At 35.4% G+C, this 26,161-nt stretch overlaps 2 protein-coding genes across 4 annotated transcripts in view; both read left to right on the top strand.

Annotated features, from left to right (window-relative positions):
- The window catches only part of LOC148311329 (major facilitator superfamily domain-containing protein 12-like), a 291,504-nt gene extending 286,210 nt beyond the window's left edge, over nucleotides 1–5,294 (top strand). Inside the window, exons 6-11 of one of the 3 annotated variants that reach the window (XM_088256799.1) lie at nucleotides 667–781; nucleotides 880–1,127; nucleotides 1,603–1,792; nucleotides 2,994–3,105; nucleotides 3,665–3,815; nucleotides 5,091–5,294. In XM_088256799.1, the coding sequence (XP_088112925.1) occupies nucleotides 667–781; nucleotides 880–1,127; nucleotides 1,603–1,792; nucleotides 2,994–3,105; nucleotides 3,665–3,815; nucleotides 5,091–5,235 (961 nt within the window). In that variant the 3' untranslated portion in view covers nucleotides 5,236–5,294. Of the gene's footprint in view, nucleotides 1–666; nucleotides 782–879; nucleotides 1,128–1,602; nucleotides 1,793–2,993; nucleotides 3,106–3,664; nucleotides 3,816–5,090 lie in introns of those variants that run through there. The other 2 variants (XM_088256800.1, XM_088256801.1) reach the window with 2 other exon arrangements.
- A 2,396-nt stretch (nucleotides 5,295–7,690) lies between these two features.
- Chd1 (chromodomain-helicase-DNA-binding protein 1) lies at nucleotides 7,691–24,708 on the top strand. Its single transcript, XM_088256797.1, has 24 exons — nucleotides 7,691–8,110; nucleotides 10,003–10,091; nucleotides 11,049–11,474; nucleotides 11,849–12,031; nucleotides 12,868–13,049; nucleotides 13,427–13,756; nucleotides 14,290–14,531; nucleotides 14,750–14,863; nucleotides 15,161–15,325; nucleotides 15,412–15,554; nucleotides 15,857–15,994; nucleotides 16,085–16,661; nucleotides 16,737–16,886; nucleotides 16,969–17,217; nucleotides 17,607–17,768; nucleotides 18,104–18,230; nucleotides 18,674–18,861; nucleotides 19,391–19,764; nucleotides 20,590–20,941; nucleotides 21,027–21,230; nucleotides 21,317–21,634; nucleotides 22,274–22,566; nucleotides 23,253–23,546; nucleotides 24,068–24,708. The coding sequence occupies exons 1-24, from the start codon at nucleotides 8,102–8,104 to the stop codon at nucleotides 24,267–24,269; spliced, it is 5,511 nt and encodes a 1,836-aa protein (XP_088112923.1). The 5' UTR covers nucleotides 7,691–8,101; the 3' UTR covers nucleotides 24,270–24,708.
- The last annotated feature ends 1,453 nt before the right edge of the window (nucleotides 24,709–26,161 follow it).

The following is a 26,161-nucleotide window of genomic DNA, read 5'->3' as shown; positions in this document are numbered from 1 at the left end:
TGTTTAGGACTTGCATCAGCTAGACACAGCGCTAATATCAAATCTGTATTAAAGTGAAAAGATCACAAACATATTTTGACATTCTGGGAAACAAACCCGGGACTTTATACTTATTAGTCAAATGCCCTACCCCCTACACTATGGAAGCAGACACCATTGACCAAAAGTTGAATTATAGGGCTGACCACCTTATCTTATAGTTACAATCAAAATATCACTGCACTGATTCTCTACAGTGCCCTATGCATCACGGAGTCAGTAAGAGAGAAAAATACTTTAAATATTTGACGGTAGTAAGTAGGTACGTATTTTCAAGGGACTTTTGCATATTAGAAGTGTACAATTACACAAGCTAATACAAGTGTGGGTATGCGAACCAGAGTGCCCCAATAAAATTGTCCTTTCCCTCTTCTGTAATACATAATTTTTCTCCTCTATTTTGTTTCATGTAGCAGTAACATCCTTCATTTACATTATCTGCATCAAACACACTGTAACTTTTTACTCACGAATCTGGAGCGCTGGATTGATCACTCTATCTTCGTGTTATCGTGACTGAGTTAACCCTTCATCATCCAATGTGGTGCGCTATACACCACTTAAGTGTAGATAGGAGTTAAAAGTAGAACAAGATTTAGGTATTAATCAATGTGTTTTTTTTTACAGATATACTGCATCAGTATGTTCCGGTGTTACTGTTTATTTAATAACATGGGGAGTATTAAGAATAGAAAATAATAATATAATGTCACTTGGTCCAACAGACGATTACAAATTTAGGGTAAATAAAATAACAACATAAACTTCAGTTATTATTAAATTTGTATAAATAAATACTTTTAATAAGTATAAATACTTTAAATAAGTTCTTTTTTGCAGGATGTCGCCCTGGTGTTGACAGCTATTGGCTGCGTTCTAACAATAATCTTTCATATCGGCCTGCAGCATCAAAAGAATATAGACTTAAGAAAATCTAAAGAACGATACAATGAACAATTAGCAAATAATGAAGTCGTAGAAAGAGAGCCTTTGAGCAATATGTTGTACGGTCCAAAGAAAAATATAGCAGCAAAAGCAGAAAAAAAGAATTTTTTTCGATCACCACTTTTATATCAATCTGCGTTATTGTAAGCCTTGTTAAGATCAATGATATTGACGTGCCCTACGTTAAGTGCTCTAAGTACATTTTCGTCAATTTTGAGATATTTTGTGTATGTTATCAACTGACCATTATCTACAAATATAAACATACCAAAAAATATATAAAATGAATTACGCCTAATTTTAAGGCGTATGAGACGCTATCTACATCGAATTTTCGAAATGAACTGAACTCCTAAAACGCTAACTACTTAATTTTGACAAAGCATAAGGTTTTAAAACGATTTAATACATAATTTTTTAGTGTTTTTGAATGTATAATACTAGTTTAGAATTTCAGATAAAACCGTTAGTTAAAAAACAAAAATATGTTGAAAAAATCTTCTAAGCTCTCTCCTTTAAAGTAATCAATTTGCAGATAGAGTACTTTACGTAGGGGCCGTCGATATATACTAGAAATGATTGATGAATGCTATTTAATTATAATAATTCAATTTACAGATATGTAGCGTCGCGCCTCTTCAGCGCATTAAGTTTGGTCTATATGCCGTTGTTTTTAGACGAAAGACTTAATTCGGTAGAAACAACAGAAACTGTGGAGTCCATAGCAAGTGTGCCATTGGCTTCTTATATTTCTTCATTTTTTGCTTCTTTATTATTAAAATACAGAAATCAGTATATAAGTAATAAGGTAAGAGCTTGCTAACTTGACTTTTTTCAAATAATTTTATAATTTACTACAAAAAAGATTAACAAAGAAGTTTAATGTTTATACAAATTATTTAGTAAAACAAATGGTAAACAATTAACCTGTGTTCACAAACAATGATATACACTTTGCATCATACTGCTACCATCATGTTGATTGTGTAGGGGTAGCCATAGTCTAGCATACACTCCTAGCTTCTTTTACATGCAAATATCTAGTCATAAATGCTCTCCGGTTAGGTAGACTTTAGACATAAACAGATTTTAGAGACTGGTTGAATTGTTTGTGCCAAGATTTACTTGACTGCCCTCATCCTGTTGTCTGCTTCACATTTCTCAAATATAATCCCCTTGTTATTTACTCCACATATCCAAACCTCCTCAAAGAACCATTGTTAATCTTTTCAATTGTCCTTAAACTCAGCCTTAAATTGCTTTCTAATACATAGATAGTTTAAATTCTGTCTTACATTAATTTTTAGCACATTCAACTGCATTCACTCTGCTTTTATGCTTCTTTTCCAAATTTCATGTATCGCTTCCATACATCAGTCATGGCACTAGCACTCTGTTATGTACCTTAATGATAGCCAGTGAAAGACAGGCAGCTTTTTGATTGGCAACCACATCAGCTATCAGCAGACTATCGGAGCCCAAACGCTGTCTCAATACTAATTTCCGTGATAGGGCTTTCGCTATTACTGGTCCCGCAGCATGGAAGAACTTAACCCTGAATCTGAGATCTATCCAGAATTCTGCCGAATTTCAATCTAAACCCACCTTTTCAGGATCTCTTATCCATAGTTACCAGATTAAATCCAAATTTTTACCTTCATTTACCCGTAGATATTGTTTGTATTAAGTAACTATCTAGATATACGTATATGTAAATATTAAATTGTGAGATGGAAAGCTGCAAAACTGCGGTAAACCGTTTCGTGATTTCTAACAAAAATGGTGATTTGTATTTGAATTGACCATATTTATTATTATTATTTTTTACAATAACATATTTTAATTTTCAATGCATTCAGAGCAACATTTCTCTCTCTTCTCAATTTCTTTATATATTTTTCATCCCTTATAAACATTTATTCTATTTGGTATTCATAATTTAGAATATTAATCGAGGTGAAATAGTTTCACAAGCGAATAGTGTGTTTGATATTGGTATATATTTGCAGGTATTGTATACTCTGGGGTCATTGGTTAGTATGATGGGATGTATGTGGGTGGCAATATCATTAGATCCTACTTCTGGATCTTTCCAACTATATGCAGTAGCAGCGTTACTCGGTGAGTTATGTGAATATCATAAATGCATTATTTTAATTCATCTTCACAGAAAATAATTAAGTACCATAGTTTGAATGCGACTTCAAGCCGTTTTGATATGAAAATTATGATAAACATTATTTTACTATATTTGACTATGTACTTCGGCAGCCAGGAACTCGAGGCTTAGAATAATACTTTACAATGTATGATATTACTGCTGAATGAGATAAAAAGTGGAAGAGAGACAGCAGGTAGGAAAATAAGAAAAGCAGCAATGGCAAAAGTGCTAAATGATTGCATACCCATACTCGCACTCTTTTGCGCCATTTGAACACAGCTAATAAATATGAGTCCCTTGAAAAGTAACTTTTTTTTACTTCTTGACGACTCCATCAGACCAGCTTTAGACTATAGTTGACCTGACGAAGGAATGCTAATTCCAAAACTAATAGTTGTGATGTAATGTTTTTAGTGGTACTACACAAAGTAAATGATGAATAATTAGGAGTTTTATATTATCATACTTCAAAGTTAGAAACGTTTTTATAAAACAAAATATTCAATTATGTATTTTAAGGTGCCGGAAGCTCTATAACTATGGTATCAAGTTTGTGCATCACGGCAGATTTGATTGGCCCACATTCAGACCAGGGCGCTGTAGTGTATTCAGTTGTCACATTCGCAGATAAACTAATAACAGGCTTAGCTGTGGTTATAATTGAACATTAGTAAGTACACTTTAAATTATCTACCTATTCTGATTGTGTAGTTTTGTGTGCTTTCAATAAACAATAAATACTGAATTTCATGTCCTGTGCAAATGTAATATTAGTTGTCAACCATTATCTTTCAAATGGATGAAAATAACATATCAACAGCGAAAACCAAAAAGGACTTTTCATTGTTAAGATTTCTTCTGCGTACTGCCAGGATTTTCGAAAATGCCTGCGTGCTGAGAACTTTTTATAACTCCTTGGTGTGAAGTGGACTCGAAAGTGGCTCCATAACTTGGGAACCACATGAGCTTAAGTACTCTCTTATAGTAGAGAAAGTCCAATCTGAGATCTCTACATGAGAAAGTACAGGTATTATCCTTGGCTCTACCTGACCCAGTTTCTCCAGGGTATGCATGGCTACAATAGTTTAGAGACTAGAAGGAATGTGTATTTGATTACGCATTTTTATTGATTGTTGCGCAGTATAATCGATAATCCTAAAATTATCAGTTCTGTATGTTCCCAATAGTTACCTAAGACAGCGTCGGCATAGACTGTTTCACATTCCTATATACAAGACCAACCTGCCGATCGTTATACATCGGCATATGGAACAGATCAATATCACGCCGGATATTGATCTGTTCCCTGTGTCTGATGGGGTATTCCAAAGTGGGATTCTTCTATATCTTTAACAAGAGTCTTCTTGCTTACTCATTAATTTATGTTTTAATGTATACGCTTTAAATGTTACTTTGAAATGCATATCGCTCACTCCTTTCAACAACGTCATATTTCAAAAATTAACAATTTTCAGTTGTGCATGTTTTCGGAATGCTCAGAAAATGTACTATATCCCAGCAAAAACGGCATATTTTTAACTTAATATTTACCCGCTACAAGGCAGAAAGTGTTGTTTTTGGATTTTGAAGAAAAGGTATTGTTTAATTTTTTTTTTTAAAATATACTAGATATTTTTCAAATGGAGAAAAAACCTTCAGGCTTTACCTAAAAATATCTGTTGCAGAGTAAAAAGTTCAATAAGTGGCTTGATATTTATTTTAACTTTAAAAACGATCTCCTGAAAAATCAAGTTTTTTTAATATATGACGTTGTTGAAAGGAGTGAGCGATATGTGAATTATTATTGGATAAATTGAAATTGAAAACTAGAGATGCACTGACTAGTCAACCTTAGTCAGTTTAACAGTTATTTTAAACAGTGATCAGGTGAAGGAATTGGTGTTGGTGGAACATTATTTCATTTTGTTTTTTTTTCTTCTTTTAGCAAATGCGAGAACCAATCTGACTGTCCTCAGTATTACAGGGAGATATTAGCATATGTATGCGGAGGGAGTGCTCTTTTAGGATTTACAACAATTGTAATAAGCAAAATTATCTCCTCAAGATGTTGCAAAAGAGGACTAATATAATTTTATTTATTTGTAATAGAATAACACTTTGATTACAAGTACTAAATAAATATTTTGACATTAACTGTTATTTCATTGTAAAACCTGATTAATACTTTTTATGGAATGAACAAATAATTTATTTGTGATATTGAAGGATAAAATGTAACAATGATGAAAAGTGCCTGTGGCCTTTTTATTGATAGAATTCCCAACATAAACTAAAAATTCATTAAAATAAAAAATCTGTCAAATGTCACAAATTTTACAAATTTAATTAATCGATAATTCATAACATAGATTTAAGAACGATGATTTTAACAATACATATATATTTTCCAAAAATATTTTTTCTTTGTATGCTTATACTACTAATAAACAAATTCAAAATCAATAAACATCGGGTTATCAACCATTAAAGCATAATATAAACAGTAAAGTACTGGATATGACGATCGATCGTGAATGTTTATTGGTTTTCTCCAAATACCAAATAATTGTACGTTTATGTATGTTTATCTGTCTCCAGCACACCGCACGTCACAAATAAAACCATAGATTAATTTGCGCAAATTCTGCATAACCCGTCAATACGTTCGTTCAAAGATTATTGCGTTCAAAGATTATATACTAGTACTGCGTTCGTTTGTCGAAAGTGCTGTTCAGAAAGTCACCTCTGTCCACAAAAGCAACGCAATTTTTAAAAAATACATTGTTTAGTTTGAATAAATCAAATGTATTTTTCTAAAAATAAATAATTCATCGGTAGACTTACAATATTACATTGTTGATATCGTACAATCAATGACTTAGGCAGGCCTTGTCAAACAAACAAACAAAATACTTTGATTTCAGAATAAATGAAAAATAATATTTTCGTTTGATATTTTTGTTATTGTAGGATTTGAAAACATTTTTCTTTTCTCCTGCTTATGTTTTTCGGACAATAACTTTTATATTATATATTTGCTAAGTAAATCAACTTACTACACGCCTGAGAGCTTCATTTTGATATATTGCATAATCTGGGTGTTTAAAATATTACATTAAAAATCGTTTTTCTTCCCATTAAAATTTTCACTTCTAGGCGCGCAGATAAATCATTTGTTCGTTATCAGACAAAAAAAAATAATAATAAAACGACGGCGGGTTTCTTCGAAGCCTAACCTTTCTTTAGAAAAATATATTTTACTATTTCGAATTGTAAAAGAATTTTTCTTCGGAACAATGATAACATACCATCAATGTTTACGATGGGTAAGACCGGCAATTAGGGAATTTTCGGCCGTTAGCAATAATGCATTTCGGCGTCCGCGTCTAGGGTCGTTAAAAACGGGCCGACCCACAGACCCAAAGCTACGATCATAAATATTAAGCCGCCCTTTGTAACTACCCTCTCGCAGTAGAAATCGTGTGAAGTGAAAAGTGTTCATTTCTCCAAGACACGATATAGCCAGCGCTACAAGGCCATCTTCCAGCCGCGAAGATGCCTCATCCCTCATCCTTCACATAGAAACGCCAGATTCTTTCCAACAGCGAAGGAACTGCTCATCTAGGACGTCCGCCGTCCACCCAGGAACACTAGATTCCTGCCCCTCCAGGAACACCAGATTCCTGCCCCTCGAAGACCGCCCAGCCTACAACCTGTGGCCGTCACGCCCAACGGGATTCCACAACCCCGGAGCCGTTCATGGCTCATAACTATGGACCAATCCTCAATCTTCGTTACTGTGTTTCGTTAAGTGAATCTGTGAACAAGACATGAGCTAGGAAAGTGAACTTTGGACTGTGTTAAGGACCTTTCGTTTAGTATAAGCTATTTTCTAAGTGTTGTAATCTAGGGTAAGTCATTTTAATAATATGTTTACTTAATCGATTAAACCAGGTACATGAAACATTCAAGTTTTAATTATCCTTCCCCCTTTTACCTTTATCTTGATTGTAATTGTATTCAATTCGATGCATACTTCCTCCGGGCTCAAATAAACAAAGATTAAATTCATTCAGATTAGAACTTAACAAGCGCGATATTAATATACATAGCGGGGTAACACGTTACACGAGACTTCCTTTTCCGCGGATAATCGAGTTCCCGGAATTCGTATTCACCGCCCCGCGAGAGAAATCCACGGCATTCCCCCCATTATCTCTCCCGAACGTAGCCGCCAGGATGATTTCCCTCCGAAATTATCGATCAAACCCCTTCTCTATGTCAAATAGACATCCCAAATAATCAGCGTGTTGTTAATTTCATATTGATATATTAAAAAAAATAAAACAGAAACAAGATTTTCCACTAATTAAAAAAAAAGATGATTTAAACGTTTGTTTGATTTTATTTATTTATTATTTAATTGTTTAGTTTGAATGCTAAATCAATTTACTTCAAACCCCGATTTAATAATATAATTATTTGTTTTTTACTGAAATATGGCAACACAGTTGGGAAACGGAAATCGCACAGCCAAGACGAGCTGAGAAAAGTCAATATGGCTGACATCGCTGGTCATTCGGTTTACTTACTCTGTGTCTGACGAGTATCTGAGTGCATTAACCTACATTACGCGTGTGTATATTATAGTATCTACAAATATTCGTAGTTGTTTACTGTCAAATATATACATTTTAATGAAAATTACACGAAAAATCTAGTTAAGAAATAGTCGTCATCAATCTGATTTTTACCATTTCACAAAATGGCGTCAGTCAGCATTCGTGAAGTGAAAAATATTCGTTACTCTTTTTATCCTTTATACAGTAAATAAGGGTTTTTACAAATGATTTTAAATGAATCTTTTAGTTTCGGTTTATCGTTTTAATTGTATTTTAACCCATTCGGCTCACGCAGTTATATAATAATCGACAAACTTTATTCCTCTGTCACAAAATGCACCAGGTAGGTTTTACAGTTAAATGCCCTTATTATATTTGTTTTTTAATATTCCCTGTGCTTTTTTGCATTGTTTTTTTCACCTACAATCGATCTCTTCCGGGTTTTTTCATAGGGTGTGGCTCTCGGCATATATTGTAGTTTTCATGCTTTTTGTCTCTTCTTAGGCTTGTTTACATTATAAAAATATTAATTTATCAATGAAAACATCGTTGTTCCATTGCTTTTTCAATTGAAAAATGTACATTGTTCTTTTGCCTTTCATATGACCCCAAATTCATGAAAATCTAAAGTGGACCCTTTTTCACAATTTTATGTTGAAATATACACTTGCTTGAGATATAACCTCAATATTATTAATTCCTATTGTATATATTAGCTTTTAGATTTTGTTATTATCATCAGTGAGCTCCTGTATTCCTTCATTTCGATGTGAACTTCCTTTAAGATGTTGCTTGGGAATTTGTATGAATTCTCCTATTTTTTTCAGCAATTTTTGAAATTTTTAACCTCAGGGATCTTCATACATTCTTCCCGGAAACAGGTCATCTGTCTTCAGTCCCAGTGAAACGTTTAAATTATTTGTATAATGAGGCAATAAGTGGGAATAGGTTTTTTAACATTATTTTGCAGTACCCAGCTTATTGGATTTTTGGAAAAATATATACATTTATTTTTTATTTTTGTTGTTCCAATTGTTTGTCGATAACTTTTCAATGAATGAAGTTTTTTTTAAAAACTATTCTGTTTGATCAATCCCTAGCAACTATTAAAATACATTATTTTTTTAAAAAAACCATGCATTATTGAAAAAAATACATTCATCCGATAACCAATTTCATCGGAATATTTATATTACGATACATTTTTAGTGGTTTTTAGTGAGAAACTATCTGTTTTTTTTATCACTTTTTTTTTTGCAATAATTAACAATATTACTGAAAATTGGTATGCAACTAAAATAATATGAAATTATTTTAAAAAAAATTATCTAATTTAAATTTTTTTCATTAATTATGGTTGGTAGTGAATACATTACCGTTATTTAAAAATATTATCTTAAATTTAGTATATTGTGGTCACATTAATGATATTTTTTTATATGTATAGGTTTTTTTTAAAACAAACTATTTCTGGTTATATGGAACGTGTACTATTTGGACATGATGGTTTATAACCTTATAGTTATCTATTGATAGTTGATAGAAATTTGACAAAAGGATCATTAAGTAATTGACTTTTCATAATATTTTTTTATTATTGAAATATTTGAATTTTTAGTTTTCTCGTAATAAGTTACGCTAGGAAATTCATTGATTTTAGATAAATTTAGTATTTTATTTCTTTACTGAAATTGAACAATTCCTCATGACATTGAATTATATGAAGGTTCAAAGTGGTTTTTGTTACTGGTAATAAATAGCTAATTGCTTTTCATCATCGCTACTTGACGAATTTGACATTTTGTAGGTAGAAATAAAAAACTTTTACTTAAAAAAATACAAAAACCAATGTTTAATTCACAGCAAAATAATTTTAAATGGTTATTTATAAATCTTACTAACTTATCAAAAACGTTATACATGCGCGCGGTAAGACACGTCCGTACAGGTCGATACCTAAATCAAATTGCGCAATAGTCGGTATTCCGACGCATATACGCATTAATTTATAGTATATATAATATATACACATATTTATACGCATTAATAGAGAGTCCACCTGTCGACGGTTCGCACTCTAAGGGTTAATTTTCATTATTGATTAACATAGGCGTAATTGAAATATGCAGAGGTTTTCAAATTACTTTGGTCTCAATACTTGTTCAAATATATGAGTATTGCTGTGACTTTCTATTTTGTATTTTAAATTTTTATTTATGAATCTTTGTATTGCAGAAAGGATGCATGACAGAATCAGGAAGCGAGTCGGGTAGTAATAATGCTAGCAAAAGTAATTCTTCCGGTTCTGGCTCCGGATCTGACAGGTGATTAAATTTTTTAATACAAATTGAATTTAATATTTTGTTTTCAAGATGTTTATGGATGTCTCGATGGAGATGAAGAAATTTACGAGGAGAGAATATTGAAGATGGGCAATCAATAAAAAAATCTAAATTAAATAATCACTTCTTTACTAGAAGTTGTAACTTGATTCAGTTTTTGGATTAACTTAAAGCTGATCATGTCGATTAGTGCACTAATTTGGTTGCGTGTTTCTAGCTCCTAATATATTTGACATCAAAAACTCATGCTGGCATAAAATATAATTTGAGAAAAAGTAACAACCTGGTAACTGAAAATTGACTGCCACCCATTCATCACATCTATAATTTAAAGGGCTTGCCTATCACTCGTTGGTTTGAGTGATCATGTGTCGTAACATTCACCAATCTACCCATGATTGAACGTCCATATTGCTTTGTTTTCTGGAACTTGTTTTCATATTTAATTTAATAAGAATCTATTTATCGATCAAAGGCTGAATAGTAAATGTTACGCAATGTATAAAGTGACCACTTAAACCAGCCTATAACAGGTTGTTAGCTCTGTAAATGTCTATACTTCTATAGTCCCTTTTAATATTTTTTTTCCTGTTAAGATATTTATAATATCTTGATAAATCGGGGGTTAAATCTAGTATTTGTCCGCCTCCGTAGTATAATGGTCAGCACACTCGGCTACCGTACTGGGGGTCCCGGGTTCGATTCCCAGGGTGGGTCAAATAAATATAAGTGATTTTTTCACTCTTATATTTATTCAATATTACCTTGGACTGGTACCGGAAGTGGAGGGCTGGTCACCTTTCCTTCATGTGTTAACGATCAAGATAACACTGCGTTTATATGATGCAGTGCCCTATGCACCATTGGGGTGGGGATAAGGGTTTGAATGAAATGAATGAAAATCTAGTATTTGTGTGCATTTGCTATTTTTTTTTGTAGTGACTCCGGATCCAGTTCATCTAGTTCCGGTTCAGGATCAAGATCCGGTTCGAATAGGTCTAGGTCCAGATCTAGGTCGAAGTCTAGGTCGCGCTCTCATTCCAGGTCAGGATCAGGATCTGACGAGGAGAACGGTTCGGTCAAAGTTAACTCCTCACCGCAAAGAGATGCTTCACCCAAGTCGGAAGAAAATTCCCTCGTCGGAGACCTTTCGGAGAGCATGTCCTCTCCGGAAAAGAGGTCCTCCAACAGATCGGGGAACAGCAGAAGGTCCAAGTCCGGCTCCGAACCCTGGGAAGAGAATCCTGACATATACTGCATCAGAAGATCAGCAAGATCTCGTAGAGAACCTGAAAGGTTGAAGTTGATCGATAGTGATTCGAGTGATAGGGCAAAGCCTTTACAAAGGACATTTAAAAAAAAAAGGTATTATAAATAACTCTTATATTTTTTTTACAAAAATCTTAGTAATATTAGTAAAAAACCAATCACCGAGATTTTTAATGTCTACCGGTTTCGAGATGTACCCGTCTCTTCGTCAGGACAATCACTACCACAGCATGCAAACAATACTACCCTTCACCACCATAGCACTATTCACACACTTAAAACTACACAATGTTTATCACATGCAATTTTAGCCAACCCGAGGACCAACATGCACTAGGGGGTTACAGAACAAACATGCATTAAGAACCGAGGTCTGACATGCATGATATAAATAACTCAAATTTGCGTATTTTTTTTCTTGCCTAAATAGTGTGGGCATACCCATTTTTATAATTTTGTTTCTGTTTCAGTGGATCTGATAATTGGAATTCCGATAGTTCGGGTAGTGACACGGAGAGTCACCCACCCCCGCCACCCCCGAGTAAAAGGCCCGGGCAAAAGAAAATCCCTTTAAAAAAAAAACCCCCTCGAAGAAGAAATAGATACTCTAGTGATGATGAAACTAATGAAAGTAGCGATGATGAGACTAAAAGGTATGTAGATATAACTAAACGGAATACAGATGTGATGGACACAAATTGTAAACTTTATTGTGGATTTTTAGGATATTTTGTCTTGAAATTTAAATTGGAAAATATTGAGCCTTCGCTTGACACTTATCTGCATCTCATGGCAAGTTGCATTTGGTTGATGGTATATCAACTTGATCGTTAATTAAATGAGTAAAAGGTCATCTATTGGGCGATATTCCTATTTTAAAAAAAATATACAAAAACGTAAGCAACACATTGCGTTGTATACTTAATGCCATGTCTTCAGCATGATTTTCTTATTTGTGGAGAGCATTTTCTGGGGTATTGGAGTTACTTTAATGCAGTCATGGTATCGGGAATAACATCTTGAGGCCCGGAAATTTCATTGTCTGGGATCAGTCATGCGTTAGCACGGGTTTTGTGAAGTCAAACTAAATACAAATTGGTTTCCCTCAATCCCATTTCTACAATTATATGGCTTTGAAATTTGGCAATTAATGATTTCGGACATAGTATTGTGACAATCAAATATATTTATCACTTTTTAGGAGCTTTTTTTTATTTAAAATTTATTATTATAATATAACCAATTAAAAATTGATTCAATAGAAGATTCAGCCATTCAAAACAAAAATTATGATGACATTTAAAAAAAATTTAACAATAGTAAGGACAATAAATTTGAACAATGGTATTTCCGATAGTAATTTTAACCTGAAAAATAAATGCGCAATTGCATTCAGTTCTGCGCATGTACCTCCTACAATTTATTATGTACTTATTTGAATGTAAATCAATATAAATATATTTTTAATGTATGGTCATTGGTATTTTAGAGCAGTGTCACGCCGTGTAGCAAGTACCGCCACAGTTAGTTATAAGGAAGCTAGTGAGGATGAGAAGACTGACTCTTCGGATCTACTGGAGGTGGAAGGGGGAGAGCCTGAGCCGCCGCTAGAAGAGGACAAGAGTGAAACTATCGAGAGGGTGCTTGCCCATCGGTGGGGGAAGAAAGGAGGTATGCACAGAATATATATATTTACATATTACATATCCATCTTCTTCTAACTCTTATCTGCACCCAATGGTGCATAGGGCACTGCATCGTACAGAAACAGTGTTTATCTTGACCATTAAATACACGAAGGAGAGGTGATTAGCCTTCCACTTCAGATACCAGTCCAGGGTCATATTAAATAAATATTATTCATATTGAAAATTCACTAATATTTGTTTTGACCCTCGTGGGAATTGAACCCCAGGACCTCCAGCATGGTAGCCTAGTGCGCCAACCACTACACTAGAGCCGGACAAAATATCCATACTGAAGTCATAAAATTTATTACTTTGAGATTATTTATAAGAATGACATTAATTTATAGTATTTGATTTCAGTTACCGGGAATAAAACAACATGTTACTATGTAGAAGAAAATGGTGATCCGAATGCCGATGTGGATTCAAACGACATGGATTCTGTAGAGCCTCAGTACCTGATCAAGTGGAAAGATTGGTCGCATATTCACAACACGTGGGAATCTGAACAGACCTTGAAGGACCAAAAGGTCAAAGGGATGAAAAAATTGGAAAACTTTGTGAAGAAAGAGGCCGACCTCGCTTGGTGGAGAAAGCATGCTGGTCCGGAAGATATTGATTACTTTGAATGCCAATTAGAATTACAACAAGAACTCCTTAAAAGTTATTATAATGTGGAGAGAATAATAGGTAAGAATTTCAGCAATTTATCCAAGGGCTATGTTATCAAATACTTTGTAATCTATCACCTTCATTTAGTGGCTCAATGTTGGATCATTTTAATTTTGCAAACAACACTGATATCTTTGAAGCATTGTTAAACATGTGTTGGAGGATTTATTTGAGGGTTGCCAATAATCCCGGTGCATCGACATGTCGCCGTTATTGACTGTGATGTCCCGACATGTCGATGTCGAAAATGTATGGATGTACTAAAAGTTCCTGAAAATTTGAAAACAGGAGCGTGAATTCTCCCCTATTGTTAATAATTTTTGTGAGTCCTGCCTGTGATAATATTTTGACATCTTTTAGTATGTTCCAGTGGGTTCCCGGAAAAATAAGGCAACCTTAATCCGAGTCATGTCAGTCTTTTAAGTATTCAAGTACTTTCGGTTATAGCATTGAGTAGATTTCTCAGTAGCGGTATCCTCAGAATAGTGCAGCTGAATGATAGTTAATGAAGCTCTATTTAATGGATTTATCAAATTGGTATTTTTCCCTAGCGCAACACATCCGTGATGATGGTAGTGGCACTGATTACTATTGCAAATGGGAGTCACTCCCCTATTTCGAAGCCACCTGGGAAGATTCAGTGCTCATCTGCAAGAAATGGCCTAAAAAGATTGAAGAATTTAGAATGCGAGAAGACTCCAAAACAACTCCTTCCAGGCATTGTAAAGCGCTCAAGTATAGACCCAAGTTTCACCAAATCCTGGGACAACCGGAATACATGGGAGGTGATAAGGTAATTGTCACCTTAGTATTCTTTTTAAATATATATCTTGGCTTGTTGCCAAAATATTTCTTCGTGGAATGATGCCAGTTTATTTTTTTTAACAAGCTTCAATGTCAGGATTTGATGAAAAATCACTATAATCAACATGAGCCCAAGGTTAATAAAACTGTTGTGTATTTTTTTTTTTTTTATTCCTTTTTGTATTTAATTAGGATTATTTTTTTTAGGCTTTGATTTTGAGAGATTATCAAATGGACGGCTTGAATTGGATGGTTCACGCTTGGTGCAAAGAGAATTCTGTTATTCTGGCCGATGAGATGGGCTTGGGTAAAACTATCCAGGTAATTGCTTAGATTCTTCAATAGCATTTAAATACTGATTATTACCATGTTTTTTTTTTGGCACACAATTTCTGAGTGCCAGTAATTTATTTGGAAATATGATAACTTTAGCTGAATAACGGTAGGATATGGAGTGCAAGAACTGGCCTAGTATCTTTTTTGTATGGACTCTTCATTACAATGTCAAATTTTAACAGCATCACTGAGTACCATCAAATATCCTTCTAACAAATTTGTCTTTGTTTAAATAATTCTGTTTTTATTAGGTTATGATCTTAATATTTTAATTTTTTACAGACCATATGCTTTCTAAATTATCTCTTCCATGCCCAATCCATGCACGGGCCTTACCTGTGTGTGGTCCCTTTGAGTACGATGACTGCTTGGCAGCGAGAGTTCCAGCTGTGGGCTCCCGAAATCAATGTGGTTACCTACCTTGGTGATGTTTCATCTCGAGAAATTGTAAGTCTGCTCATTTTGCTTCATTCATCCTTAGAAATAAAGAGGGGTTTGTGAATTATTTAAACATTTTTCCTAATTAATTTCAGATCAGGCAATACGAATGGGATTTCGCCAGTTCCAAACGGTTAAAATTTAACACAATTTTAACCACATATGAAATAGTATTAAAAGACAGACTGTTCCTAGGTTCCTTTAGTTGGGCTGCACTGCTGGTTGATGAAGCACATAGGTAAATATTAATTTTTAATTTAAGTTTTACTTGATAAATACCACTTTTTCTTAAAACCTATTGTGACACGTGTTTTGATGCATTCCGCATAATTTTCAAACACCATATGTGAAGCTAAGCCTAGAGTTGTGTTATTGAGATGTTGTAGGTTGAAGATGGTGTAGAAGCTGTTTCTTATTTTTATTTATTTATTTTTATTTATGATTATCTTTTAATCAGTTTTTTTGTATATATTCGTTGCAGGCATTTTCATAAATGCCTTTATTTATTATTAAAAAAAAGTGTTTATTGATCTTTTTCAGGTTGAAAAATGATGATTCTCTTCTATATAAAGCATTGAAAGAATTTGATACAAATCATAGACTGCTAATTACGGGAACTCCCCTGCAAAATTCACTTAAGGAGCTTTGGGCGCTGCTACATTTTATTATGCCTCATAAGTATGTTTTTATTTGGTCACTATATTTAAATTAAGATGTATTATATTTAAATTATTTATTGGAATCTAAACAATATTACTAACATTTCAGATTCACGACTTGGGAAGAATTTGAAAAAGATCACGAAAACTCCGCCCAAAGGGGCTATTCTAAATTACATAAGCAGTTGGAACCGTTTATTTTAAGAAGACAGAAGAAGGACGTCGAGAAATCCTTACCTGCAAAAGTAGAACAAATTTTAAGAGTCGAAATGACTTCGATACAAAAGCAATATTATAAGTGGATCTTAACAAAAAATTATAGCGCTCTGCGTAAGGGCGTTAAAGGTTCGACCAACACCTTCCTCAATATCGTTGTTGAACTGAAGAAGTGTTGCAATCACGCTTTGTTAACTAAACCGATCGAGTACGAAGCCAGAACCTCTCACGAGGATGTCGTGCAGCAACTACTGAGGGGTTCCGGGAAACTGGTGCTTTTAGATAAACTATTGTGTAGATTACGTGAAACGGGACATCGAGTACTTATTTTTTCCCAAATGGTTCGGATGCTGGATATCCTGGCGGAATACCTCACCAAGAGACACTTTCCGTTTCAACGTCTGGACGGAAGCATTAAGGGGGAACTGAGAAGACAAGCGTTGGACCACTTCAACGCCGAAGGCTCTGTAGTAAGTTATGTAACATATTGCGTATTATGGTGGCTCTCCCTGGCACGCACATATTAACGGTTCCGTTTTCAACAGGATTTTTGTTTCCTGCTGTCGACTCGAGCGGGAGGTTTAGGAATTAATTTAGCAACTGCCGATACTGTGATAATATTTGATTCGGATTGGAATCCCCAAAATGATCTTCAAGCTCAAGCTAGAGCGCATAGAATAGGACAAAAAAATCAGGTAATAAATCGTGTTCCTCAAAATCGCCTTTGTTATTACGGGGAAGGTAATATTTCGTTAATAAAGCGGTTTGTTTTTCCAGGTAAACATTTACCGACTGGTCACTGCGAGATCTGTTGAAGAAGAAATAGTGGAAAGAGCAAAACGGAAAATGGTTTTGGACCATCTGGTTATACAACGTATGGACACGACCGGTAGGACTGTTCTTGACAAGAAGGGGGCCGGTTCCTCTAACAGCACGCCCTTCAACAAGGAGGACCTCAACGCTATACTGAAGTTTGGTGCTGAGGAATTGTTCAAGGATGATGAGGATGGGGATGAGGAGCCTGTTGTGAGTATTTTTTTAATCTTTTGTGATTCAAAAGTTAACAACGTCAAATACTCAAAGAAGTATGCAAAATGGATTAATTAGCCCTAAAACAGGGTGATCATTTCAATGTAGTTTATCAAAAAGTGACTAAAGAAAGATATCATGTTTAATTTACATATTTTATAAATTCAAAAAATCATTCCTATTAATGGTATTTTTTAGAAGATTTTGTATAAATGTACAGATTTTAGTTTTAATTTTCCTTTCTTTCCCTAATTATACCAGTAATTTGTCATCTATTGTGCAACAAATAAATACATGAATAATGTCGATGACATTTGAGAGTGTAACACTAGTGTTATTAGTTCCATTAAATATCTGGAATTTATCATATTTCTTATGTTCTTTAGTGTGATATTGATGAAATCTTAAGAAGAGCCGAAACTCGTGATGAAGCACCGACAATGGTGGGAGATGAGCTGCTTTCTGCTTTTAAAGTAGCCAGCTTCGCCTTCGATGAGGAGAAAACTGACGACCTGAAGGAGGAACCTGATGAAGAGACCAAAGATTGGGTATGTAGTTCTTAGATTTTTACAACAGCATGGAACACTATATTCTTTTAATAAAAGCATCATTGTTATATTAAAAAAAAATGGTTATCATCAAAATTATGATAAAAATATTGAAACAATTTTGGGTAAATCAGAGTATTCCTTGAGTATATATTTGACTACTGCAGCTAACACTGCATTTTCCTGGTCTAGGTAGATAAGCCGAAAACTTTCTTTGGTTATTCCCTTACACGTTCCCAGACAGTGGGATAATTTGCCTGTCAACGATTTTCACTACTATTTTGTATTAAATATGTTTTGTGTTTACTAATGGATTGTACTATAAATCTTTACAGGACGACATTATTCCTGAAGATTTTAGAAAAGCAATACAAGAAGAAGAGAAGACCAAGGAAATGGAAGACCTTTACTTACCACCGAGGTCTCGGAAAACGCTTCAGCAGATTCAACAAAGTGACGAAGGTGACTACTAATTACTTGCATTACAAATACTGCAACGTATTCAAAATAATTCTCGTGAAATGTTTCATTCCGAGCGGCAACATAAACAGCATTAAACCCATGGCAAAGCATGTGCATTTTTTTTAATATAATTTTTTTAAATTTATATATTTCATAGACACATACATTTTTTTCTTCTGTATGTATTACGGTTCTTTAGTTTTACTATATATATATATTGGTTAGCTATTGTTAGTTCCATTCCGCTTGTCCTTTAAAAATAGGCTAATATGGAAATAAATTGTAAATGAAAACACATTGAAAATAAATATAACAGTCAGGTGGTAAAAAACAAGTGTTTTCATTTACAATTTAATCATGTCTTACCACAAAGTGAATGCCGAAACAATAAATAAAATGATATGGGAATAGTGAGAATCCACGTTAATAGTTATATTCCTCAGGTCGAGGAAAGAAACGCAAGACTGGCGCTGGTGAAGAAGAGAGCGAGGGAGAAGGTAGCGGGTCTGAAGAGGGCGGGTGGGAGGAGGGAGGGGACGGAGAGGGGGAGGGGGGGTGGGACCGCCCAAGGAAGAGGGGACGTCCCGCAGCCTCTGCGAGGGAGCGGATCAAGGGCTTCACTGACATTGAGGTAAGGGCATCTTTTCTTCTAGTCCCTGACTACACCCGAGTGGTGCATAAGGTACGTACTGCATCGGAAGAAAACCGTTAATTCAATTGATAATTATATCGCTGCATTGATCGATCATCCAATTTTAATTTTTAATCTACGAGTTATATCCCTCAATATGGAATAGGAAATGGAGAAGAATTGTTAGCTAGGAAAAGGAAAATACCGCTAAATAGATATGTAAACTTTAATTTTTGGTTTATAATTTCAGTTCTTCAAATTCTTAACACATTTTTGTCGGGCAGTTTTTTCATCAACCCGGACCCTAATTAGTATACACATAAGGGTAATATACTAATCACATGTAACCGCAATCCTAATTCCGATCTGTACAATATTTTTAGGCGTCTCGCGCTGTACCAAAAGTAAGCAAATAGAACCCTTATAAGTGTTTCCCGCTCTCTACCAACAGTATGTAAAAGAAGTTATTAAGCATTTCCCGCAAACAATATTGTTAAAATAGTTACTTAATTTTGTATACAATTCACAGATTCGTCGCTTCGTAAAAAGCTACAAGAAATACTCGGCACCTCTGAAGCGTCTGGAGGACATAGCTTGCGACGCGGAGCTGCAAGAGAAGCCCCTGGCCGACCTGAAGAAGCTGGGGGAGATGCTGCGGGCGCGCTGCCAGGCCCAGATCGCCTCGCTCTCCCACGCGGAGAGCCGGGGGCAGCAGGCGGGCGCGCCGGAGGGCGGGCCGGGCGGGGCGCCGGGGGGCAAGAGGAAGGCCCGCATCACCTTCATGCTGGGCGGCATCACCGTCAACGCCAAGACCCTCAGCCAGTGCGAGACGGAGATGGCCCCCCTCGACCAGATGCTGCCGGCCGAGCGGGAGGACAGACTCAGGTGGCAGCTTGATTTTAGGTAATTTATCACTTTTCACATACATATTCCTTCTGAGGATAAAACTATAAAAACAAAGAGATACGAATTTATAACAGGTAGAAAATATATGTGTCACTTACTTTCAAAATCTGCCAGATCCAATTTTGTAAGATTTTAAAACTAATACTCTATCGGAATGCTAGTTGTGGGTTTTATTGTTTAAATTATTTATATACTTGAAAACCCTGCTGAAAATACTTAATTACAGCGTTGTACTTCAAATGCCTCTATATTCATGGAACTTGCCTTCTGACCCGTATCAGCCAATCAGAGAGCGGGGATAGGTCAAAAATTAAGATGACGGTTTGTGTCTCGTTTTTTTTCTTGAAATACTGAAAAAAAATTCAAAAAAATGGGAAAATTCTCTATTTTATAATATTTTGTCTAAAGATAGACAAATCTTTGAAACATAAACGTTACCCGGAGAATTTTTGCATTTTTTGTAAAATCGACTTACATGGATCTGGCAGATTTTGAAAGTAGGCGACACATATCTAAAGTGTTTTGTGCTGCCACCTGCTGTCGATTTGTAAAAGCTGTTCACTTCTTTCTGGGAACTGGACATAATGAGGCTTCTTCAGTTGATGCTGAGGGTGTAAATTTGTGGTGTTTAGATAGTTAACTTCCTTGCTTAGTTGGATAAAGAATGTGAGCAGATATCAGAGGGGCCAGGGTTCGAATGAATTGATTAATTAAGAATTTTTCCTCAGGTATTTTGAATTTATATTTAGGGTGATTTTTCAAATCGGCTATTTTGTATTTCTATAAAATGTTTTCAATATATAAATTTTTCATGTATTCCAGAACGAGAGTTCCAAATTTCGATATAGAATGGGGGGTCGCTGAAGATTCCAAATTACTATGTGGTATTTACCAATACGGTATGAGTGCTTGGGAAGCGATAAAAATGGACCAAAGTCTGGGATTAGGAGATAAAATTTTATTTAATGACGATAGAAAACCTCAAGCCAAGCACTTGCAATCTAGAGCCGAGTATTTATTGAAAGTATTGAAAAAGCTTCAAGACCAAAGGGCTGGAAAAATCAGAAAGAAAAATACCAGAAAACCAAAAGTTATATCGAAAGAAACCATCGATCACGAAGATCCTGTATCCGGTGATGAATCTAAAAAGACTGTCAAAGTTAAGGCTGAAAAGGTATTTAAAATATTACATAATTTTTTTTAAATATATTTTTTTATTTGCATGTTTGTTTACTAACTTCATTTTGATTCTTCTTCAGGCTAGTGAAGAACAACATAACCACGCTACGGAAGAAGCGCAACCAGATAAAAAAGAAAAGAAAAAAGTTAAAAAAGAAAGAAAGGAACCGAAGTCCAAAAATGCAACAAAGAAAAAACCAGCTGGTCCCATGCATTTTACCGCAAATAATGAACCCAGAGCTTTAGAGGTTTTGGGTGACCTCGACCCTTCCGTTTTTGAAGAGGTAATGTTAATTTTAATTTTTTGTGTAAGCATTTGTAATATTGTACGTAATTTTGTGATTATTAACTTATTTTGTCAATATTCCAGTGCAAAGAAAAGATGAGGCCGGTAAAGAAAGCATTAAGGGCACTCGATAACCCCGATCAGACCCTGTCGGAACCGGAACAGATGAACAGAACCAGAGCGTGCCTTCGTCAGATTGGAAACCAGATAGATCTTTGTTTAGAAAACTTCGATCAAGACAAGAAGGTGGAATGGAGAAGTAACCTTTGGTATTTTGTATCCAAGTTTACAAACTTCGATGCAAAAAAATTGTACAGATTATATAAATACGGACTGAAAAAATCGGATGCACCTAATGATAAAAATGAAATAATCGAATCTAAGTCAAATAGTAAAGATACGGTGAGTTTACATAATATTACATTTCAATAATAACGAGTCTAGTTAGAATTTTTGAAAATTTTTTAACACATTGACTGCCAACTACGAGATAACTTGTAGAATGCGTTCTTTGCTAGGACGCCGACTACGAGTTATCTCGTACTGTGTTTACTTAACATATTCGTGCAGCTATGATAAAATTCTTAGTATATCAGTGCTTCTGGGAAGAGAACAAAAAATCAATGCTGGCTTACATGAAAAAAAAATTAAAAATATATGAACGGAAAATATAATTATAAAAAAAATATTTCAAATCGAGAAGTACCGTAGAACGGGGCTACTTGAACATCGATGTGTTACTTGAGCCCAGTACAATTTTTTTTATTTAGATCTGTATTTGGTCTACTATAATGAACTTATCGACATGATTCATTGTTTCCCTGACAGGTGACACTTATTGTTCATAACTACGTTCATTATTGTAGAACAAATACAGATTTAATTTTTTTTTGTACCGGGCTTGAGTAACACATCAAAGTTCAAGTAGCCCTGTTCTACGGTAATAGGATATTTTTATTGTTTGTGAAATTGGCTTTTTAGACCGGAATTCTGAAAATTGCCGTGGCAGTCAAAATGTAAATATTACGAATTTTGTTTTAGGATAAAATTAAGAATGCCAACAATGCCGGACACAAACACCACAGTCATAATAACCACCAGAACGAAAAGGGCCTTAGGGACGTAGGGAACAACCACAAGAAAGGCAGGAGAGAGCGCGAGAGGGACAAGGACAGAGATAGGGACAGAGACAGGGATCGGGACAGGGACAGAAAGGACAAGAGAGAGAGGGACAGTATAACCGCCGCTTCCAATAATAACTTCACTACGGCGCCAAATAATAAGAGGAAACTCGAGGAAGGTGAATGTGAACCGGAACCTAATGAAAATAAGAGGTAATTTAATATATATCTTCTTCCTTCTAACCCTTATTCGCACCCAATGGTGCATAAGGCACTGCATCATATTGACACAGTGTTATCTTGATTGTTACTTACACGAAAGCAAGGTGATCACTCTTGCACTTTAGGGACCAGTCTAGGGTAATATTAAATAAATATTACTGTAAAATCATTAATATTTATTTTCACCCCACCCTGGGAATCGAAACCCGGACCTCCAGCACGGTGGCTAAACATGCTAACCATTACACCACGGAGGTGGACATTTTTATACCTATTGTTTACTTATTGTTAACTTTTCTCATTTTCATTAATTGTTTTTTTGTTTTCTGTTAAAATCAAATACAAGTTGTATTTTATATTGGCACTTAATCTAATTATATTTTTGGTAGCCATAGTATTCTTTCCCTCAGTACCCTTTATTATAACCTAAAATAAAATGTTTGCCCACACACAGTTTTACCACTTGAGTTTATCTTATAATGATGACTAATTTCAGAAGCTATGCTTCCATCTTCAGGTCTAAATATAAACTAAAATATAATAAATAATTATCTGTTCTATAAATCAGGAGAGGGGTAAGTTATAAAATAAACTCAAGTGGTAAAAAAACAAGTGTTTTTCCTTTACAATTTACTCAAATAGTGTTGTCATTGGTGGATTTTTTTTAAAAATTTTAGAACCAAGGAAACGGACGACAAAGAACGCATTCCCAAGAAGTCGGAGCACGCGGGGCGCGATCGCGAGCGCGAGCGGGATCGGGAGCGCGAGCGGGAGCGGCGCGTGTCGGGGGGCAGCGGGGGCGGGGCAGGGGGCGCGCGCTGGGGGGGCGGCGCGCAGGCAGGCGGCGCGGGGGGTGGCCGCTTCGCCGACAAGCGCGCGCTGCCCGAGCCTCGCGGGTTCGACGGGGCGCTGCCGCCGTCGCACCGCTCCTACCGCCCCGACCGGGGCCCCCGGATACACGACAAAAGAAGGTAACTTCATTTATTTTAGGTCCACTCGTTTATGAGTGATTATAGTAACTTAATTGATACTGCTAGAAAAGTAAAGGTGATAAAATTGTAAATTTTATCAATGATTGCCAGCCCCTCTTTTACAGATTTTTAAATAGTAACCACATTATATTTTTTCCTTCTTTTTTTTAAACCCTTACTCGCACCTGATGGTGCATAAGGCCCTGCATTATATAAATGCAGAGTTATCTTGATCATTAACACATGAAGGATAGGTAATCAGCTCTCCGTTTCAGGTACCAGTCCAGGGTAATATAGAATAAATGTTAGAGTGAATAAATCACTTATATTTATTTGACCCTCCCTGGGAATCGAATCGGGGACCTCCAGTACGGTAGCTGAGCGTGCTGACCATTACACAACGGAGGTGGACGAAAATATAACGATGATAAATATTTATTATTTGCTGGTTTCGTTTAGAAAATTATTATCGTAAATATATTTAAAATATTGTTAATTTTGACAAATTTGTTTTGGTTCAGATTCCATCCCGCGTATATGAGCGGCAGTCACTACGGGGGCACGGCCGCTTACTACTCGGGCGACCCCTCCGCGTACCCGCCCCACCGGCCCTACCCGCCCGACTGGAGAGACTACCCCCCTTCCCGCCCGCCCGACTACCCCCCGGAGCGGGAGAGGGACTTCCGGAGAGACTACGATCGCAGACCACCTCCGCCCTCATAGTCTTCCGCCCCCCGCTTGCCGCGTGCTTCGCACGCTAGATTACCCATTTGCCCTATTGAGCGGCCGCAAATTAGTCTCGTTAGAAATGAATTAATAAACGAGTGATGCGATGAGTTCCATGATATTATTTACTTTTGGCTGTTGAATTGTTGAAATCTTTCCGCTGCAACCGTCAGAGGTTGGGAATGATGCCTTTTCTATAAACTGTAAACGGGAAGACAAGGCGTACATTCTTTTGGTTATCTATTTGTAGTATTACGTAAAGACGTGTTCGGTTGAAAACAATTGACCAGTAGATTCTGTGATATGTATTGGACACGTATTGTATGGGTCGTTTTCTCTCGTGTACTGTAAAAAAGTGATTCTGTCTGCCTTTGGCATAAGTGTGATAAGTGAACTTTGTAACATTTAATAACGGAGAACTATTATTGTGATCACCTACCTCTTTGGGTATGCAGATATACTTTTTAAATATATATATATTATTATAAATTACAGACTGCGAAGTAACTGTTGTAGAAGTGTGGTTTGCGGGGAGTAGGTTACTCGGATGACAAAATACATATTGTAATAATAATTTGACACCAAATATTTAGTACGCTTACTATTAAGGTGCTAGAACTTTTATTCTCAGTGTTAATTTATTATTCTGTGTATGATTGTTTTTATTTTTTTACATTTTTGAGTGATTTATTGTTAGTTGGTTTCTTTCAGAAGGTGAATCCACCAGATTGAAATTATTTATTTATCTGAATAGGTATATTCGTCACGTTTAAGAACAAACATTTCCAATGCAAATACATAGACCCAACCGGAAAACAGACAGTGCGGAGTCGATGAAAAATGTTTTATTGGTATTATTTTTCTGTAATATTTAAATGATTTTATTTTTTTACTGCGTCCTTCGCTAAGAATTTATTACAAAAAAATCTGCATTTATTTTTTTATTGTACTATGTATACAATGGTCATTTTGTTTACAATTACGCCATCGTTTTATCCCTTTACCTTGTTTTATCACCTTGAAAAGAAATGTAATCGATTGTGATGGCGCTCTTATAATGGAACGAGAAAATTCAATGTGTATGAATTTACAAAAATCTTGTAAAATAATAATTTTAATGTCCAGTATATGTATAAATCAATTAGAATGTATATTTGAAAGGAATCAATCATTTTAGAGCTGTAATATACTTTATATTTTATGCATATCTGTATGCCCAATACAGTGAAAAATAAAATAATTAAATCTTGTTTTATTTCTGTTATTGTTTCTCATCCTGTCACTTCTTACTAGCATCATTTAAATACAGTGGAACCTCTCACAACGAGCTCCTTTCATAATAGATAATTCATATAACTAGCAAAAAAAAGTGAAAAAGTTGCTTCCTTAACGAGTGACATTTCATATGACGAGTTACAGAGAAAGAACAAGTCCCCTTTTCACGACATTGATTTGTTAACCGGGACTTCTGCGCCAGTCAAAACAATGTTTCGCTTAACGAATTATGCTCGTTACAAGAGGTTCCACTGTACTACCGTATTATGGTTATCAAATACAGCTCGGCTTGTCAACAACACCCATGATCACATTGTCTTTGAGTAACCAGCTGATGGCACGCGGAGACAGTTGAAGGTGCAATACATGATTCATCTGAAATAAGCTGCAGCCAAAAATCCAACAGCAAATCGACACAAAAATTTAATCTGAAGTCTTTTTTGAAACACATTGATCGGAAACAAGATAACTTGTAGATGAAAATCCCCACCGCATTTTGGCACACAGTTTTGAGTTAGGTAGTATGTCACCCATCAAGCATCAATCGAATGCCTTCATTGAATTCAAACCAGCTCTTACAACGGGCTTGTCTTAATGTATTTTTTCTGGCTGTC

This window comes from Brachycentrus maculatus, unplaced genomic scaffold (genome assembly GCF_059751285.1).
Source record: "Brachycentrus maculatus isolate JH-2025_06_01 unplaced genomic scaffold, ASM5975128v1 h1tg000067l, whole genome shotgun sequence".
In the NCBI taxonomy this organism is placed as follows: domain Eukaryota; kingdom Metazoa; phylum Arthropoda; class Insecta; order Trichoptera; family Brachycentridae; genus Brachycentrus; species Brachycentrus maculatus.
Note: the sequence above shows the minus strand (reverse complement) of the source record. Positions and strands in the feature narration are given on the sequence as shown.